Here is a 17954-nt window from a genome sequence, read left to right as displayed (position 1 = left end):
GTGTGACATCTAACAGAGCCATGCTGGATTAGACCTAGGGGCTGGCCTCGCAGGAGATTTGCTGCAAATTGGGAGCATTTCGAGGTGGCTGGCAGCAGATGATGTCATGGCCAATCTGCAGCCATCCCCGAGATTTCCAGCGGAAAAGCTGGATTTTCTGAGACTACTTTTACTCTGTTTGATTTCTTTACTTTGGGTCCTCTGTGCCCCTATCCTCCGCATTTACTTTGGCATGGTAGCCCTGCCCAGAGGTGTGTCTTTCACCTGGACGTGACCTTGCTGAGCCTTTCCAGCCTTCAGAATCACCTTGCACTCCCATTTCACCAATAATTAGCCTCCATGATGATGCACTTCTCTGATGCTTACTTCACTTCTCCATTGTTGTGTTAAATCGCATCACCGGTGTTGTGTAAAGTTGCTTCCTTGATGTTATGTAAAATCACTTCTCCTATCTGGCAAGGCCTCTGAAGCCTGTCATTGCAAGCAGGGAGAAAGTGTCCAAAGAAGGAGAAAGGTGGGGGGTGGAAGCAATAACTCTGCAACAATTTGCTGGAATGGGGCAAAGGGGGGGCTGCTCCTTCAGATGCTGCACTCGAAAACCAGGGATTTTGGGTCCTCAAGGTAAAGGTGCTCACATTGGGGAACAGGGGAGAATAACTGGCAGATTGCTGGAATGTGCTGAAATGAGGGAGGGAGATGCTGTCGGGGAGAGCCTTCAGATGCTGCACTCAAGAACCAGGGATTTGGGCTTCAGGGAAATTTGCACAAATGGGGGCGAAACAGTTACTCTGCATTCATATTAATGTAGTAGCGGGGGGAGCCTCAACCTCTCTCATTGGTTGAGCAGCCCCTGCCAGCTTGATGAGGTTCAGTTCTACTCCCCTTACCCCACCCGGTAGTATGTTCCTTTCAAGCACTGTGTGACCCCTGAAAACTGGATTTTAAAGGCACAGCACACTTGGCCTTTCTTTCTGTGTGCGCCCCTGAGCGACCAAAGCCGATTCCATGAAATCCAGATGATGTTCCGATGCGCTTCTCAGTCTGTTGTCACGAAGCCCCCGCCCCCCAACATCTCCCACGGTGGCCAGCCAGGCACCTCAGCACCAGCCGTTTTTGGTCGTATCAATGTCACTCTGCAGTCCCAACATACTCAGCAGTTTGGTGGCCTCCAAATATTAAGTTCTGGCAGGCACTGGTCCAACTCCCTTTTTAGGCCCCCAACCTCCCCCCCCTCACTGGTGCTGATGCTCCTCCTCCAATTCTGGTGCCTGCCTGCCTCTATCTTAGCTGTTTGCAGGTTTGATTAACACACCCAATTCTGGACCAAGCCTAAGGTTCCCTTTGACCAATTCCCACACTGGACTTCTGGATGTTTACATAAGGAGGGGTGCATCTGCTTCCACTGCCTGGCTCCTATGCAGCCTTGGGGTTATTGTGGGTCTTCTCATTGCTTTCACTGTGTGTTCTCATTGTCCACAACGGGGCGCCAGAGGAGAGTGGGAGATGGAGTTTTGTGGCGCTAGCGTGAGTGGCAGCAGCTGCTCTGTAATGCTGGCAAAGCACTGGAGAGAAGCGAAGGGCACATGTGAGCGCCGCTGACAGAAATTCCCACTCAGGGCAAGCTCAGCTAGGTGTGAACTTCCTTGAGGGGTCCAAACCGTGAGCACGGCACAGCCTATTGCCTGTGCCTAGACTATTCCAAACATCCATTCCAGGGTATCACAAGCTGGATTCCTTTACTTGGGGCTGCAGCCTCAGTCTCTGGCAGAGAGCGTGTCTACAGCATAGATTCACCCATTGTTTCATGTGCAGCAGCCTGGTTTGTAACTCTCTATGATGGTCACAGCCAAAGCTGCATTCACACAGAGAAAGACAAACAGGCACTGACTTTGGGCAAGACTGTCGAGGTCAGGCCTGATTCCTGTCCCATCCACATGGGGGGATTGTGCATCATGGGATGGGTGGAAGGGCCAGTGAACAAAACAGCACACTGCTTGCTTCTTGGTATGTTTATTTTAGTTATTGATTACGCGCTCCAGCTGCTCTCGTTTTGCCAACTCCCCACTGACCACGGGACTGTTAAGATGTTTGTCTTGTCCCTGGGGTGGGGTACATTGTTCCCCATTGTAGACATGGTTAAAAAAAAGATTTTACAATAATACATATTTGTTATTTTGCTCTTGTTTTTATCCTTAAAAAAAAAACCCCAGGAAAAGGAACAGGAAGCCATTCAGTGTATGTATACAGTTAGGTATATACGTATGTATGTGGAGATGCAGATCTCTCAGTATACATATGCTAGATGTGTATATAATCAACGGACAGCAAGGTGCACTGGCTGCTCCCATCCGACCAGAACCCCAAGGGGGAAACCTGCTGCCCCAAAGACATCGCGTGGGTGCAGCCTCACAACAGGGGACGTGTTCTTTTTCTCTGGCATTAAAACCCTAGAAAGGGAGGGGGGACGGGAATGAGAAGAAATGGTGGAACCCGAATCTCTCTCAGACCTGGCAAATACCCTCCTTGTTCCACACGGCATGGCTGTCTTCACTGCCCAGGTGGCCAGCCTGAAGGCCACCACAGTCCAGGATAACTGGGGAGCCCTGCGGAAGTTACAGGGCTTCTTGCCTGCCATCTTACTGACACACACACACCCCACTGCCCCCCAGCTGCATAAGCATCTCCTCCACCCTCCACTTGAGGAGAAAGTTAAGACACTTCTGTGGGTCCTCTGAGGATAATGGTAGCCAGACTTGGTTTAGGGCAGAAATTAAACAGGACTCTCAAGCAGCAAAAATCCTGGAGGGGGGGTCCCTGCCCCTTGCCCTGCATAGTGGCGTGGCGACCTGAGGTTCATCAGCCACACTTAGGCCAGTCTCTCCACACTGTGCCATCCTCCACTGGATCGTCCAGCTGCTTCCAAAGGCAGGCGCATTTCTGCTGAGCACAGCTTGTGATCCCTTTTGAGCCAGCATGTAAAATGCAATGGGAGCCTCAGGCTCTTGCTTTGGACACCCTGAAACAGCAAAAACTTCAAACGAATTCCCAGGCTGGGCAGGTTCACTAGTGACTCCCTCAGCTCACCGTAGCTTTCCCTGCACAATTACAGTTGCCTTGCAGAAGCTTCTGCAAGTAGCATTTTGCCCTCTTGAAAACAGAGACTCCAGAAAGAAACAAGTCCTGGCAGGAGCTTGGCCAGTCGGTCCGTCCATCCATGTGTGTGTATGTGTGTGTGTGAGAGAGAGACTCTGCTGCACATCCCTCCCCCCCCACGGGCAGCCTGACTCCGCTTTTCTTCTATAATGCCACTTTCACAAGGAGGAAGAGGAGAGCAGAGGGGGTCGCCATGAAGCTGTGCCGGCTGCCCGATCCCTTTGTGTCCACAAACGTCTTCTGTTCCGGCATGAGAGCTGTGGTCAGCGATTTCTGCAGGGTGGAAGTGGGAGAGGGCAAGAAGAAAGGATCAGTTCAACCCTGCAGCCTCAGGGCTTGTGCACTGACTGAAAGGGCTGCTTCTGTCCTTCCAAGAGAAGAGAGAGTGTGCCCTTTGGTGGGTGGTTCCGCCGCCTGGAAATTGGCAGCTGTCATTATTTTGCATGATATGGGGGTGAGGGGTGGGCATGTGAAGAAATAAAGCAATCTCTTAGAGCCAAGGCTGTGATTGTGGAAGCTCTCATCAGGGAAGTCCCTACTCCAAATAGTACCTTAGCCACAAACTCATGCAATGTCCTTAGAGAAGCCCATTTCATCATTCGGCCCTCTCACCCCCCTCACCCTTCATACTGTACATTCCATACTGTTTTGCATGCAGACAGACCCAAGTTCAGTCCACAGCATCTCCAGTTCAAAGGATCTCAACTACCAGGGCATGTAGAAGACCTTTCTCTATGCTGACAGAGCAGACAGCTGAAGGGACACAGGAGTGCCCCGTTAGTTAAGGTGAATTGCAAAAAGAAAAAGACGGAAAGACTCCACCGTTTTGTCTCCGAATTCTACTGCTTATAAAAATAACACCCGTTGAGCTAATAATGTGAAACTTGTCATCTACCCAATGAGTTCTACAACTGTGGAAAAGGTCAAGCAATGCGATAAAAATTACCACAGGTACAGCAAGTTAAAAAGTGCTGAGAACTGACACACGTGGACTTTTTTACTTCAAGCTGCGGCTTAGCATATCCTCCATTTCTTTCAAATTTTGGTGTGAACTACTGAGGTACCTTACTCGGTTTTATCAGCGATATGTGCCTTTCATTGGTTTGGTGAAGTTCTGAGCAGTGGTTCAAAAGATATTAAGGTTCTTCTGCCCTGTGAAAGCCCATGACAGCAACTGTTGGCAAGGTTATGTTAGGCATGCTCAGTTTCACTTTGAAGCTAGAATGCTGCCAGTACTCCAGGGAAGCCTATTAGAGAGGGCTTCTATGTGCAATGCCTGATCCTTTAGTTATGGCATGTGACCTCACTGGGTGTGAAACACCCATGGCTTGGGACCCTAGCATGTGTGTGTGTGGGGAGACTTTAATCCTTCCCTCCACCACTGGTGTGGTCCCATTCTGGATCATCCCCTCCCCTCCATGCCTCCAGTTTACAATGCAAAAAATGCATCCAGTTGTACTGTAAATTGCAGGCATAGGACAAAGGGTTAAAGCCCTACCTAGTTCCACTCTAATGCCCTGATCCATATAAGGTTCCATGAGCTTACTTTTGAGTAAAAAAGAAGAAAACCTAGCTACACCTTTAAAGTAACATGCAGTTTGACCCTCAGAAAATTTGGGAGTGGTGGGGACGGAATGCGAGGGGGGATCAGAAGGATCAGGGCTTCACACCACCTTTCTGAAAGCAGACATGCAGCGCAAGGGCCCCGATCCTTCCTCTTACTTTCTGTGTGGTGGGAAAAGGACATGCAAGGGTCGTGTCTCACACTAGGGCAATACTTGCACATTACACTGAACATGCATTTACACTCTATGTATGCTTATTATGATGGTTGTGAGAATCTAGCCCTATTCAGTCATTCTCATCACGTGTAAGCTCTACATGCAAAGAAGGGAAGTGGGGATGAGCTCACTAGCTCCACCCCATCCAATGCAGTTATCTTCGCTTTCTCTGCAGAGGAGAGCCTCCTCTGTCCATGGAAGTCCTGATTCTTGAAACGAAATCATAATTGGTTAAGTATTTATAATCCAAATGATCATATAGGTAAACCTGCAAGAAAGCAGATTCAAATTCATTGGGGAGAGGTAGGATTGCCAACACTGTAATTATACATTTCCTTTTCAAAAACAAGGGAAAATCAATTATCAAAAAACCTGCCAGTGTAAGACCAGAATTAAAGCTATCTCGCTTTGGGTCAAGCTCCAGAAAGCCAGGGAACTGGAAGCTAAGGCTGATGTTTAACTGACATGCCCCGTGATCAGTGAGGATGTTCTGCAATGTCACGAATTGTGCTTGCTTGCAACTTGCGCTCCATGCACCCCAACTTTTCCTTAGTTAGCAAAGATGTCCCATGTTGTCCTGGTCCTCTATTGCCTTATGAAGCATCTACCCCCACTGCTAGAAGAGGGCTCCTCTCACTGTTTAACCCATCCTGCCAATTACTGATGGGTCAACTCACAGGAGAATCCCTCTAGCAAAACAGTAAGGCTCAGATGCTTCATAAGGCAAGACAGGACAACGACAACATGGGGCATCTGCGGGTCCCGGGCACTCCATCCTCCCCATCTGGACTTGGGCCTGAAAGACCGAGGAAAAGCGTGGGTGGTTTGTGACATTGCACAACACCATTACTGATCAAGGGCACCTCTGTTAAGGCATCAGCGTAAGCTTCCAATTCCCTGGCTTTGTGGTACATGAGCCAACATGAGACAAACTTAACTCTGGTCTCAAACCAGCAGGGTTTTTCATCACTGAATATATACTACGCTAGATGGACAAATAGTCTGAACTGGCATAAGGCAGCTTTCTATGTTTCCTTTGCTATCTGCAGTAGGATAATAACAGTTGTCTACTTTGCAGGTCTATTGTTGTAAGGATTACAGACAGCATGCACATGGACTCTGAGAAACTGAAATGTGCTATGTTGGTGTTATTATGCTCAGATACAGTCAGGGCCAGAAATATTGGAACAAGGATAACTGTTTTGGCAGTTGGCCTCTGTACACCAGCACATTGAAGTAGAAAGTAGGGATGTACGAAAGTCACTTACCTTTCACGGATTATGTTGATGGGGGGCGGGGAGGCGCTCCGTCCCTCCCCCCGGAATCCTGGACGGGGGGGAGGCGCTCCGTTCCTCCCCCCCCCCAGAATCTTGGCCAGCCGGTTGTGCTCCGCAGGGATTCTGTGGAGCTGCCGGACGGGTCCACCAGCAGCCGGACATCCGGCCGCTGGCTAGCAGGGACACAAATGGTGGCGGCCATAGCCGCCGCTGTTTGCGTCCCTGCAGTCAGCCGTGATAGGCTGCGTTAATGTTTATGTAGCCTATCACGTTTTTTTTTAAACCTAGCTGTGATAGGCTACGTAAATCTTTACGTAGCCTATCACATCTTTTTTTTTTTTAAATGGAAATGGCGGCGGCAGCCACCGCCACCAGGAAGATCCACCCCAGTTAAGTCTCATCCGGGGGGGGGGGGGCGCAGAACATTCCACCACCAATTTCGGGGGGCCGAATGCGCTGGCATTCGGCCTCCCCGAGATCCGTGGTGGAATTCTCTGACATCCCTAGCAGAAAGGAAACACACCCAGATGGGAGCAAAGTCGGGACTGCCAACTGTAATTCAAGGGGTTTGGCAGAAGTGGGGCACTAGCCATTCAGGAAGTACAGCCAGTGGCATACACAGACACCCATCGTTGGTGGCTCATAAGTAATGGAACAAACCAACATCATTTCAAACTTAAGGATCGCCTTTAATATCTGGATGAAAATCCTTTGCAGTCAATGAGTGCCTGAAGTCTGGAACCCATGGACATGACCCAATGCTGAGTTTCTTCCCTCAAGATGCTTTGCCAGGCCTTTACTGCAGCTGCCTTCAGCTGCTGCTTGTTTGTGGGTCTTTCTGCCTTCAGCCTTGTCTTCAGTAAGTGAAAAGCATGCTCTATTGGGTTGAGATCAGGTGACAGACTTGGCCAGTGAAGAATATCCCACTTCTTTGCCTGTAGAAACTCTCGGGTAGCTTTTGCTGTATGTTTTGGGTCATTATCCATCCGCAATATGAAGCGGCTTCCTATCAGTTTGGTGGCATTCGGCTGAATCTGAGCAGAAAGTATAGCCCTATACACTTCAGAATTCATCCTGCTGCTTTTATCAGCAGTCAGGTCATCAATAAACACCAGTGACCCGGTTCCATTGGCAGCCATACATGCCCATGCCATAACACTGCCTCCACCATGTTTGACAGATGATGTGGTATGCTTTGGATCATGAGCTGTCCCTTTCCTTCTCCATACTTTCCCCATCATTCTGGTACAAGTTAATCTTGGTTTCATCAGTCCAAAGAATCTTATTCCAGAACTGGGCAGGCTTTTTTTAGGTGTTTGCTGGCAAAGGCTCATCTGACCTTTCTGTTCTTGAGCGTTACCAGTGGTTTGCACCTTGTGAAGCCTCTGTATTTACATTCATAAATCCATCTCTTGACTGTAGATGTTGACAATGATATGCCTACCGCCGCAAGAGCGTTCTTGCTAGAAGAACAAGCTCTTCTTGTGAGTGGCTAGATGTTGTGAATGGGTTCCTCTTCATCATGAGAAGAATTCTGCGGTCATCCACTTTGTCTTCCGTGGTCTTCCAGGCCTTTTGCTGTTGCTGAGCTTGCCAGTTAATTCCTTCTTTTTCATGTCCCAAACTGTTGTGTTGGCCACTCCCACTGTTTTTGCTATCTCTCTGATGGGATTATTTTGTTTCCTCAGCCTAACGATTGCCTCCTTCACTCGCATGGACACCTCTTTGGACCTCATGTTGGGAGTTCTGGTGAACAGCTACCAAATGCAAATGTAACACTCAGAACCACCTCCAGGCCTTTTATCTGCTTGATTGGTCATGGGGTTCCCAGGAAACAGGCCACACCCGGCCATGCAGCTGCTTGTCAGCCATTCGTTCCATTACTTATGAGCCACCAACAATGGGTGTGTGTGTAGGCCACTGGCTGTACTTCCTGAATGGTTAGTGCCCCACTTTTGTCAAACCCCTTGAATTACAGCTGAAAGTCCTGACTTTGCTCCCATCTGGGTGTGTTTCCTTTCAACTTCAGTGTGGTGGTGTACAGAGGCCAACTGCCAAAACAGTTATCCTTGTTCCAATATTTCTGGCCCTGACTGTATTATTAGGCCGCCCTAAAACACTGGGGCCACAGCTTATGACACCCTGATACAAAGGATCCATGTGCTGTTTGCACCTCTGTAAGCAGCAGCAGCCACTTGGCAGGAGAGGATCAGGCGCGATTCCACCACGAAACCCCTGGATGGCAGTTGTGCCTCTTCGCCACTGCCTCCCCCACCCTCATCCGAAGAGTCCGGGAGGTGGTCCTCTGCTGGGCTCTGTCCTCCAAAGGGAACCATAAGCTGGTTGAAGAATGTCCCGCTGGAAGTGCTGTGGCGCCTCACTTGGACTGGGCTTCAGTCACGGTGGGTACCTGCCACATACCTCTGAGAAGCAGGGACTCTGCTCTTTGGACTGGTTCAGCTTCGGCCCGCGTTCCTGTGGAGACAGAATGAGACCCACATTTAGGAGTACAAGTGAGAGATCTCCAGTTCCCCAAGGGTGGGGGTACAAGCGACACTTGCTGTGTGAAGAGGTGTCAAGGCTGCTCCCAACCTGCTGCTCTCCCTGCCCCACCTTTGGAGCTGCGACAAAGAGGATGGGTCTGCCTGCACCGCCTAGCAGCACTGCCACTGTTTTCCAGGCCAGGCTCCTGAACACAGGCTTCCGGTTGGCCACTGTGAGAACAGGAAGCTGGATGGGATGGGCCTTTAGCCTGATCCAGCGTGGCGCTCCTTATGTCCTTATGACTTCACTCTCACAAGCCCAGCATCAGCTTGGGATCTTGAACTGCCTTTGAAATGCAGGAAACCAAACTGGGGAAACTGGTGCAAATAAACACTTCATTCGAGGAAAACCCTTTAAAGGGGTTGCACACTTCATCATTCAGGACAAAGCTCAAGAAATCAGAAATGTGCCTAAGCATAGCACATGACTGAGTTAATTCCTCGCTTTTTAATTCATCCAACTGGCACAAAAAGATAAAAAACAATATTTACAAATTAGCTGAAAATTACTTCCACTCCAACCTTTAAAAAGAGCTTTATGCCAACGTCAGCCAGTCGATGGACACTTGTTCCTCCCCTGGAAATTCATTTAGGGAATGAACTGTCAACCCAAGAGTGCCAAGACATCTCTTTCCACAGTACCTGCACTGCTATGAGGACCATCTGTTTGGTTTAACTATGACCCAGTTCACAGATGCAAGACGAAATGATAGTGCTGAATGAATTGACATGCAATGGAACCAGACAAAACTCAGCACGGCAGCTGCACTGTTTGCAGAAATCTCCCACCCCCATCGGAACGGACAACTGAAACGCTGCGCCCTTTCAGCAGGGCTTGCCCAGGTGCAGAGGAGGGGTGTGGCAGCCTTTCCAGTGCCCCGTCAGACCCCCCTGCCCACCCCATCACTCACCTTTCCCTGCTCTTTCCCAGTGCCCCCTCTTTGCTGCTGGCTGTGCCCTTCTCACGCTGACCTCCAGCCAGGGTCCAGCGGAGCCCCTCCTGCTGCCCAGGAAGGAGCTGCAAAGCCTCCTGGAGGGAGAATCCCAGCTGTCCTGGCTTAGATGGGCGGGCGAGGGCCGGCCTTCTGCGCTGCTCCCATGGGCCAGGAGCAGCATTTGCGGGCAGGGTAGTCACGGGACCGCAGTGCTCTGGTCCCAGGGAAGCGGAAGGACAGGCAGGCACAGCACACAATGACCTACCTAGGGAGCCAGTGCTACTCAGCACAGCCATGGAGGAAAATGACACCGCTGGGATATGGGCAATGGGAGGAGCCAGAAGGGCAGGCCTGTGCGCCGAGTGCCAGTCGAAGCATCATCACACAAGATGTGATGCTCTTTGGGATGAGTGGGTGACTGGGGCTCCACTCTCACCACACCCTCAAGTTGACCCCGTCAAGACTAGTGGCCCCTACTTGAGCTTGTTGTTGTTGTTGTTGTTCAGTCGTGTCCGACTCTTCGTGACCCCATGGACCACAGCACACCAGGCCTTCCCGTCCTCCCTACTTGAGCACTGAGTGGGAAATTCCTATCTGCAGTACTAGGACCTATGTTGGCATAAATGTGTGTCAGGGATCTCGTTGTGTCTACATCTTCCAGCTGAAATCTCTGAGCGTGGAAAGAGCAAGGCAAGCTTTGAAGATGCTCCTCTCAAGGCCGGGTGAGAAAGAATGTGTGTGACTCAGACTCAAAGACCCTCTTATGTTTTCAAATCAGGAGCCATTTGCGTAAGTGGTGATCACAGCAACATCTGTTTGCGTGGAACCATCAAAGACGTGTCTCTTCCCCTTCCCCTTTTGAACCCGGAGAGGCACGCCAGTTTCAAAACACCTCATTCAACCCTCCAAGTCCGGTATCCCTCAGGACCTCCTCAAGCCACAGAGAACAAGAATATGGTATTGTGTTATCAGTACTTTAACGTATTGTGCTGTCATACATTAAAAAAGTAAAATCTTCCACTTGACATGGTGCAATTTTACCGGAGGAAGGGGAAATCCAGTTGCCAGATAATGCACAGCCGAGAGAGGAGGGGCAAGAGGAGGGGAGGCTGCCTTCCTTGGCAATGCCACATCCCCTCCCCTCCAAGGACGGAATGCCTGTCCCAGCATCACACTGAGATGCGGGAGGCGGCGCCCTTCCTCCGATGCTGGCACTGCTGCTCTCCTCATGTGCCGCGTGTGCCCAGCCAGGCCCCCGGAGCAACCCTGACACCCTCCCTGGGAGCCTGGATCAGATCAGCCCAGTGAACTGCTGTGGCAGCAGCCCTTCTGCCAGGGGCTGCACAAGGGCACCAGCCCAGTTCTCATTCCCACCACAGGCCTGCAATTGCACCACACCTGCGCTGCCCAGGGCGGGGGGAGGCTGGACGCAGGCTGCTTGTTTAAACATTCAGTCTGTTTCCGTCTGCCTGGCACCACACAACTGTCAGCAGAGGTTTGCAGGGGAAACAAGAAGGAAAATGCTCCCATCTTTAGCTCCCTGGGTGCCTCGCAAGATCCTCCCACTCTGCTGGATTCCCACATCTGAGGGGAAAGAAAAGAGACATTCATGGCACAAACCTTACAAATTCTTCATGAATTCGCAAGGGTTGGGTAGGGCTGGCATTAGAATAGAATAATAAGGTTATGAGAGAGCAAATCATCATCAAGCTCGGGCAAAAAGCCAAACTTGGTCTTCTTGGGGGCCTCACTACTTGCCAGACAGATGGCCCAGAAGTCAGCAACACAAGAGCTTCACAAGAACACTTAAGCATGGCTGGAGTGATACATGCAAAACCCAAAGAACTTGTTTGCACCTAATGGTGGTGTTCAGTGGCAAATCAGGGGTTGGTTAATCCACAAATTGCAAGGATGCATGCTGTGTGTGAGACGCTTCCTGTTTCCTATGCATTCATAGGTTGTTACCGTGACATCTGGATCCAGGCACTTTGGGTTGTTTGTGGGTTAAACAACCCAAGGTTGTTTGAACAAACCTACAAACAACCCAAAGTGTCTGGGTTCAGACGTCACAATGCCACATTCATAGGTTGTTGCTGGAAACCAGAAGTGGCTGGTGTGTGGCGCACATCCTCACAAGTCCTGGGTTAATTAACCCATGATTTGCCACCAAACGTCACAGAGGGGCTTTAAATGAATCATGGCATATCTCCCTCTTACACTACAGGTCCTTGCCATTGCTTTGCCTGTCAGAAAGCCTCCAGCAAGAAGATGGAGAAGCTTTTGCCACTAACCATGCTGGGTGAGGATGATGCATGCTCTAGTTTAACACATTTAGAGGCCGCCAAGTTCAGCAAGGCTGCTGCACATACTCAAGGTAATAGAACTACTACATTATCATAACAGTCTGACTTGTTCAGTGGTGGATTTTGCCAACCTTTCAATTTCCTGCTTATGTATGAAACTTGGATTCTATCTCAGTGACTGCCTGTACCAAACTGTGGGTGGGAGTTATTCTGAATCCAGAAATGTGGAGTGCAAGGTATGATTTTGTGTGTGTGCCATGAATAAGCTACATAGCATTATCCTCATTTTTTCCACCCAGGAGGGTGGAACCAGAAATAACAGATGCAGGGGATGGCCCCCTCTTTCCAATGGACTAACCTATTGCCCCCTCATTAAGACCTTTATGGACATACTGGTAGACATTGGACAGAAACCATTCAGTCCAACATCAACCAACATATCCACAGAGGCAAGCAGACATATTTTTGATAGGGCATGCTGGCTGTGGTGGGCGGAGTGGGAGCTAGGTAGTTTTGAGCAAGTCCTTGTCAATGTCCTATACAAAGGAGCCTTTCCTTGAGCAAGAGGCAAAACCATGGATGTCGGGGTTTGACCCAACACAATCCGCTGATAACAACCTCTGGTAATAAATGCCTCCATTTCCATGGCAGGCAGTGAATCAAGCAGCCAATGGAGCAAAAGATGTGCTAATGGATAGAACAGCGTAACTCTCCCCCACCCCCAGCTCACGGCTTCCCATTTAGGAATGGACCAATTCTGCCATGGAACGCAGTGGAGGTGCCCACAGAAGCAGTATTGGGCTTCTGATGCGCTGCAACTCTAGCATGAAATTGAGCTGCTGATTGTCTCATGCAGCGGTAACGAGAAACATAAGATGTAATTTCTCAGGCATGCCGGATCTAATTAGAGGCTGCCCAAGGGTGACATTGCTGCTTTTGCATCTGCTCGCTGGGCTGAGGGGAGACTCTGCTCCAGCAGCAGATGAGAGACTCTAAATGGCCAACAAGACCGCAGAGAGCAGGAAAAACTTCTCCAGACAATTCCTGGTGGGTTGCAGTGACAACCTCTTCTGGCACATTTGTGCACCAGACAGCAGCAAGGAATTTGTGCTTTGGCCTGGAGCTTATCAGAGCTGCTACACTGCAAGTATAAATGTCCCCATTGTTCATTCTCACTCTTCGGTGTCCTCCTGCATTCTGAGCAAGGCACCCTCTCGTCCTTGGATGGCAGGGCCCCATAGGAAGCAGGTGCTTTTTGTTGTCAGGGCAACAACACCACTTCTAGGGCTGGCCACAGAAACATGGTTAAAGCTGCTGTGCTGATATAATTCTAATTCCCAAGTGGCTATTCCTATCAAAGGGTAGGACCCCAGAGTAGGCACAGAAGCAGAAGGGACTTTATCTTGTAAGACAAGTGAGAAAAAATCACATACTGTTTGAACCTCACACATCGTAAAATTGTTGAGTTGAAAGGCCCCTCAAAGGCCATCTAGTCCAAACTCTGCCAATGCAGGAAATCTGCTGCTACAACATCCCTAATAAACAGCCATCCAAACCTCTAACAAAGTAGAGTTCACCTTCCACTGTCAAATAGTTTGTACAGGCAGGAAGTTCTTCCTAACATTAAGTCAACATCCTCATTTTTGTGATTTGAGCCCACTGGTTTGGGTCCTATCCTCAGTCTGGAGCAGCTGTCATATTACTTCTTAAGCATCTCTTCTCCAGGCCAAATATACCCAAGTTCATAACCTTTCCTAACAGGACTTAGTCTCCAGGCTCTTCACCATTTTTGTCACTCTCCTCTGGACTCATTCCCTTCATTTAATATCCTTCTAAAACTGTACTGGACACTAGTCCATGTGAGGTCTGACCAAAGCAGACTAAAGTGATACCATTACTTCTCATGATATGGACACCATTTGATTGCGGATGCAGCCTAGGTAAGCGTTGGATTTTTTAGCGACCATAGTTTGGGCTCTGCTAAAAACTCTAAAACCTCTTTTTTTTACGAGTACTGCTATCAAGCCAGATGTTATGCATTATGTATTTGTACACCTCCCCTTCATGGATCACTGCCTTGTTGTGGGGAAGGGGCTTGCGTAACTCAGTGAAGCCATAAGCTATGCCGTGCAGGGCCACCCAAGACGGACAGGTCATGGCAGAGAGTTCTGACAAAATGTGGTCCACTGGAGAAGGAAATGGCAACCCACTCCAGTATTCTTGCCAAGAAAACCCCATGGAACGTATCACAAGGCTAAAAGATATGACGCCGGAAGATGAGCCCCTCAGGTCGGAAGGTGTCCAATATGCTACTGGGGAAGAGCAGAGGGTATTTCCAAGTAGCGCCAGAAAGAGTGAAGCGGCTGGGCCAAAGCCGAAAGGACACTCAGCTGTGGATGTGTCTGGTGGTGAAAGAAAATCCGATGCTGTAAAGAACAATATTGTTTAGGAACCTGGAATGTCAGATCAATGAATCAAGGTAAGCTGGAGGTGGTCAAACATGAGATGGCAAGATTGAACATCGACATCTTGGGAATCAGCGAACTAAAATGGACAGGCATGGGCGAATTTAATTCAGGTGACCATCATATCTACTATTGTGGGCAAGAATCCCTTAGAAGAAATGGAGTAGCACTCATAGTCAACAAAAGGGTGGGGAAAGCAGTACTGGGGTACAATCTTAAAAATGATAGAATGATCTCAGTACGAATCCAAGGCAAACCATTCAACATCACAGTAATTCAAGTCTATGCCCCAACCACTGAGGCCGAAGAAGCTGAGGTTGATCGGTTCTATGAAGACCTACAACACCTTCTAGAACTAACACCAAAAAAAGATGTCCTCTTCATCATAGGGGATTGGAATGCTAAAGTAGGAAGTCAAGAAATCACCGGGATAACAGGCAGGCATGGCCTTGGTGTACAAAATGAAGCAGGACAAAAGCTAATATAGTTTTGCCAAGAGAACATGCTGATCATAGCAAACACTCTTTTCCAACAGCACAAGAGGCGACTCTACACATGGACGTCACCAGATGGTCAATATCGAAATCAGATTGATTATGTCCTTTGCAGCCAAAGATGGAGAAGCTCCATACAGTCAGTAAAAACAAGACCTGGAGCTGACTGTGGCTCAGATCATGAGCTGCTTCTTGCAAAATTTCGGCTTAAATTGAAGAACGTCGGGAAAACCACTAAACCGTTCAGGTATGACCTAAATCATATCCCTGATGAATATACAGTGGAGGTGAGGAATAGATTTCAGGGATTAGACCTGATAGACAGAGTGCCTGAGGAACTATGGACGGAGGTCCGTAACATTGTTCAGGAGGCAGCAACTCAATCCATCCCAAAGAAAAAGAAATGCAAGAAAGCCAAGTGGCTGTCTGATGAGGCTTTACAAGTAGCTCACGAAAGAAGGGAAGCAAAAAGCAAGGGAGAAAGGGGAAGATATACCCAACTGAATGCAGAGTTCCAGAGAATAGCAAGGAGAGACAAGAAGGCCTTCCTAAATGAACAATGCAAAGAAATCGAGGAAAACAACAGAATGGGAAAGACTAGAGATCTCTTCAAGAAAATTGGAGATCTCAAGGGAACGTTTTGTGCAAAGACGGGCATGATAAAGGACAAAGAAGGCAGGGACCTAACAGAAGCAGATGAGATTAAGAAGAGGTGGCAAGAATACACAGAAGAACTATACAGGAAAGATCTGAATGTCCCTGATAGCCATGATAGTGTGGTCACTGAACTTGAGCCGGACATCCTAGAGAGTGAAGTCAAGTGGGCCTTAGGAAGCATTACTAACAACAAAGCTAGCGGAGATGACAGTATTCCAGCCGAGCTATTTAAAATCCTAAAAGATGATGCTGTTAAAGTGCTGCATTCAATATGCCAACAAATCTGGAACACTCAACAGTGGCCACAAGACTGGAAAAGGTCAGTTTACATTCCAATTCCAAAGAAGGGCAACGCCAAAGAGTGTTCAAACTACCGCACAATTGCGCTCATTTCACATGCGAGCAAGGTGATGCTCAAAATCCTACAAGCTAGGCTTCAGCAGTATGCGAACCGAGAACTACCGGAAGTACAAGCTGGGTTTAGAAGAGGCAGAGGAACTAGAGATCAAATCGCCAACATTCGCTGCATCATGGAGAAAGCAAGAGAATTCCAGAAAAACGTCTATTTCTGCTTCATTGACTACGCTAAAGCCTTTGATTGTGTGGATCACAACAAACTGTGGCAAATTCTTAAAGTGATGGGAGTACCAGACCACCTTACCTGTCTCCTGAGAAACCTGTACGAGGGTCAAGAAGCAACAGTCAGAACCAGACATGGAACAACCGATTGGTTCAAAATTGGGAAGGGAGTACGACAAGGCTGCATATTGTCACCCTGCTTATTTAACTTATATGCAGAGTACATCATGAGAAATGCCGGGTTGGATGAATCAGAGGTCGGAATTAAGATTGCTGGGAGAATTATCAACAACCTCTGATATGCAGACGATACCACCCTAATGGCAGAAAGCGAAGAGGATCTCAAGTGCCTCTTGTTGAGGGTGAAAGAGGAGAGTGCAAAAGCTGGTTTGAAACTCAACATTAAAAAAACGAAGATCATGGCATCTGGCCCCATCACTTCCTGGCATATAGAAGGGGAAGAAATGGAAGCAGTGACAGATTTTACTTTCTTGGGCTCCAAGATCACCGCAGATGGTGACTGTAGCCATGACATTAAAAGACACTTGCTCCTTGGGAGGAAAGCTATGGCCAACCTAGACAGCATAGTCAGAAGCAGAGACATCACCTTGCCGACAAAGGTCTGTCTAATCAAAGCTATGGTTTTCCCAGTAGTAATGTATGGCTGTGAGAGCTGGACTATAAGGAAGGCTGAGCGCCGAAGAATTGATGCTTTCGAACTGTGGTGCTGGAGAAGACTCTTACGAGTCCCCTGGACTGCAAGGAGGTCAAATCAGTCCATCCTAAAGGAAATCAACCCTGAGTGCTCATTGGAAGGACAGATAATGAAGCTGAAGCTCCAATATTTTGGCCACCTAATGCGAAGAGAAAACTCCCTGGAAAAGACCCTGATGCTGGGAAAGACTGAAGGCAAAAGGAGAAGGGGACGGCAGAGGATGAGATGGCTAGATAGCATCACGGATGCAATGAATATGAACTTGAGCACGCTCCGGGAGAAAGCGCAGGACAGGAAGGCCTGGCGTGCTATGGTCCATGGGGTCACGAAGAGTCGGACACGACTGAACGACTGAACAACAACAACAAAATTTGTACACCTAATTTTTCCTGCTTAAATGCAGAACTATGTATTTATTTTGGCTAAAGTTAATTTTGTTAGTTTTGGCCCAGTTCTCCATTTTGTCAAGATCAACATCTTGTTGTCCCTATCTTCAAAAAGGGCAAATAGGAGGAACCTGGGAACTACAGACCAGTCAGTCTGCCACCAATACCTGGGATAATTCTGGAGCAGATGATAAAGCGATCAGTATGTAAGCACCTTGAAAACAATGCCGTGATTACTCGAAGTCAGCATGGATTTGTCAAGAATAAATCCCGCCTGACTAATCTGATCTCATTTTTGGATCAAGTAACCTCCCTTGTAGACCGTGGGAATGCTGTAGACATCATATACTTCGACTTCAGCAAAGCTTTTGACAAAGTGCCCCATGATCTCCTGATGAGCAAACTAGCTCAAAGTGGGCTAGATGAAACAACGATCTGGTGGATCCACAGTTGGCTGCAGAATCAGACTCAAAGAGTGCTGATCAATGGGATCTTCTCCAACTGGGGAGAGGTAACAAGCAGGCTACCGCAAGGGCTCAGTCCTGGGCCCAGTGGTCTTCCACATTTGTATTAATGACTTGGAGGAGGAGGTGCAGGGAATGCTGATCAGATCTGCAGATGACACAAAATTGGGCGGGATAGCTAATACTTTGGAAGACAGAAACA

At 48.5% G+C, this 17954-nt stretch overlaps 1 protein-coding gene across 1 annotated transcript in view; it reads right to left on the bottom strand.

Annotated features, from left to right (window-relative positions):
• Nucleotides 1-1995: 1995 nt before the first annotated feature.
• The window catches only part of GFRA2 (GDNF family receptor alpha 2), a 125851-nt gene continuing 109892 nt past the window's right edge, over nucleotides 1996-17954 (bottom strand). Inside the window, exons 8-9 of the mRNA XM_084804253.1 lie at nucleotides 8633-8686; nucleotides 1996-3426 (exon numbers count right to left, since the gene is read on the bottom strand). Of these exons, the coding sequence (XP_084660379.1) occupies nucleotides 3298-3426; nucleotides 8633-8686 (183 nt within the window). The 3' untranslated portion in view covers nucleotides 1996-3297. The remainder of the gene's footprint in view (nucleotides 3427-8632; nucleotides 8687-17954) is intronic.

Source organism: Heloderma suspectum, chromosome 6 (assembly GCF_057233095.1).
Source record: "Heloderma suspectum isolate Gila_16-S chromosome 6, 16-S_ref, whole genome shotgun sequence".
Classification (NCBI taxonomy): Eukaryota; Metazoa; Chordata; class Lepidosauria; order Squamata; family Helodermatidae; genus Heloderma; species Heloderma suspectum.
The sequence above is the reverse complement of the archived record's forward strand: the minus strand, read 5'-3'. Positions and strand labels throughout refer to the sequence as shown.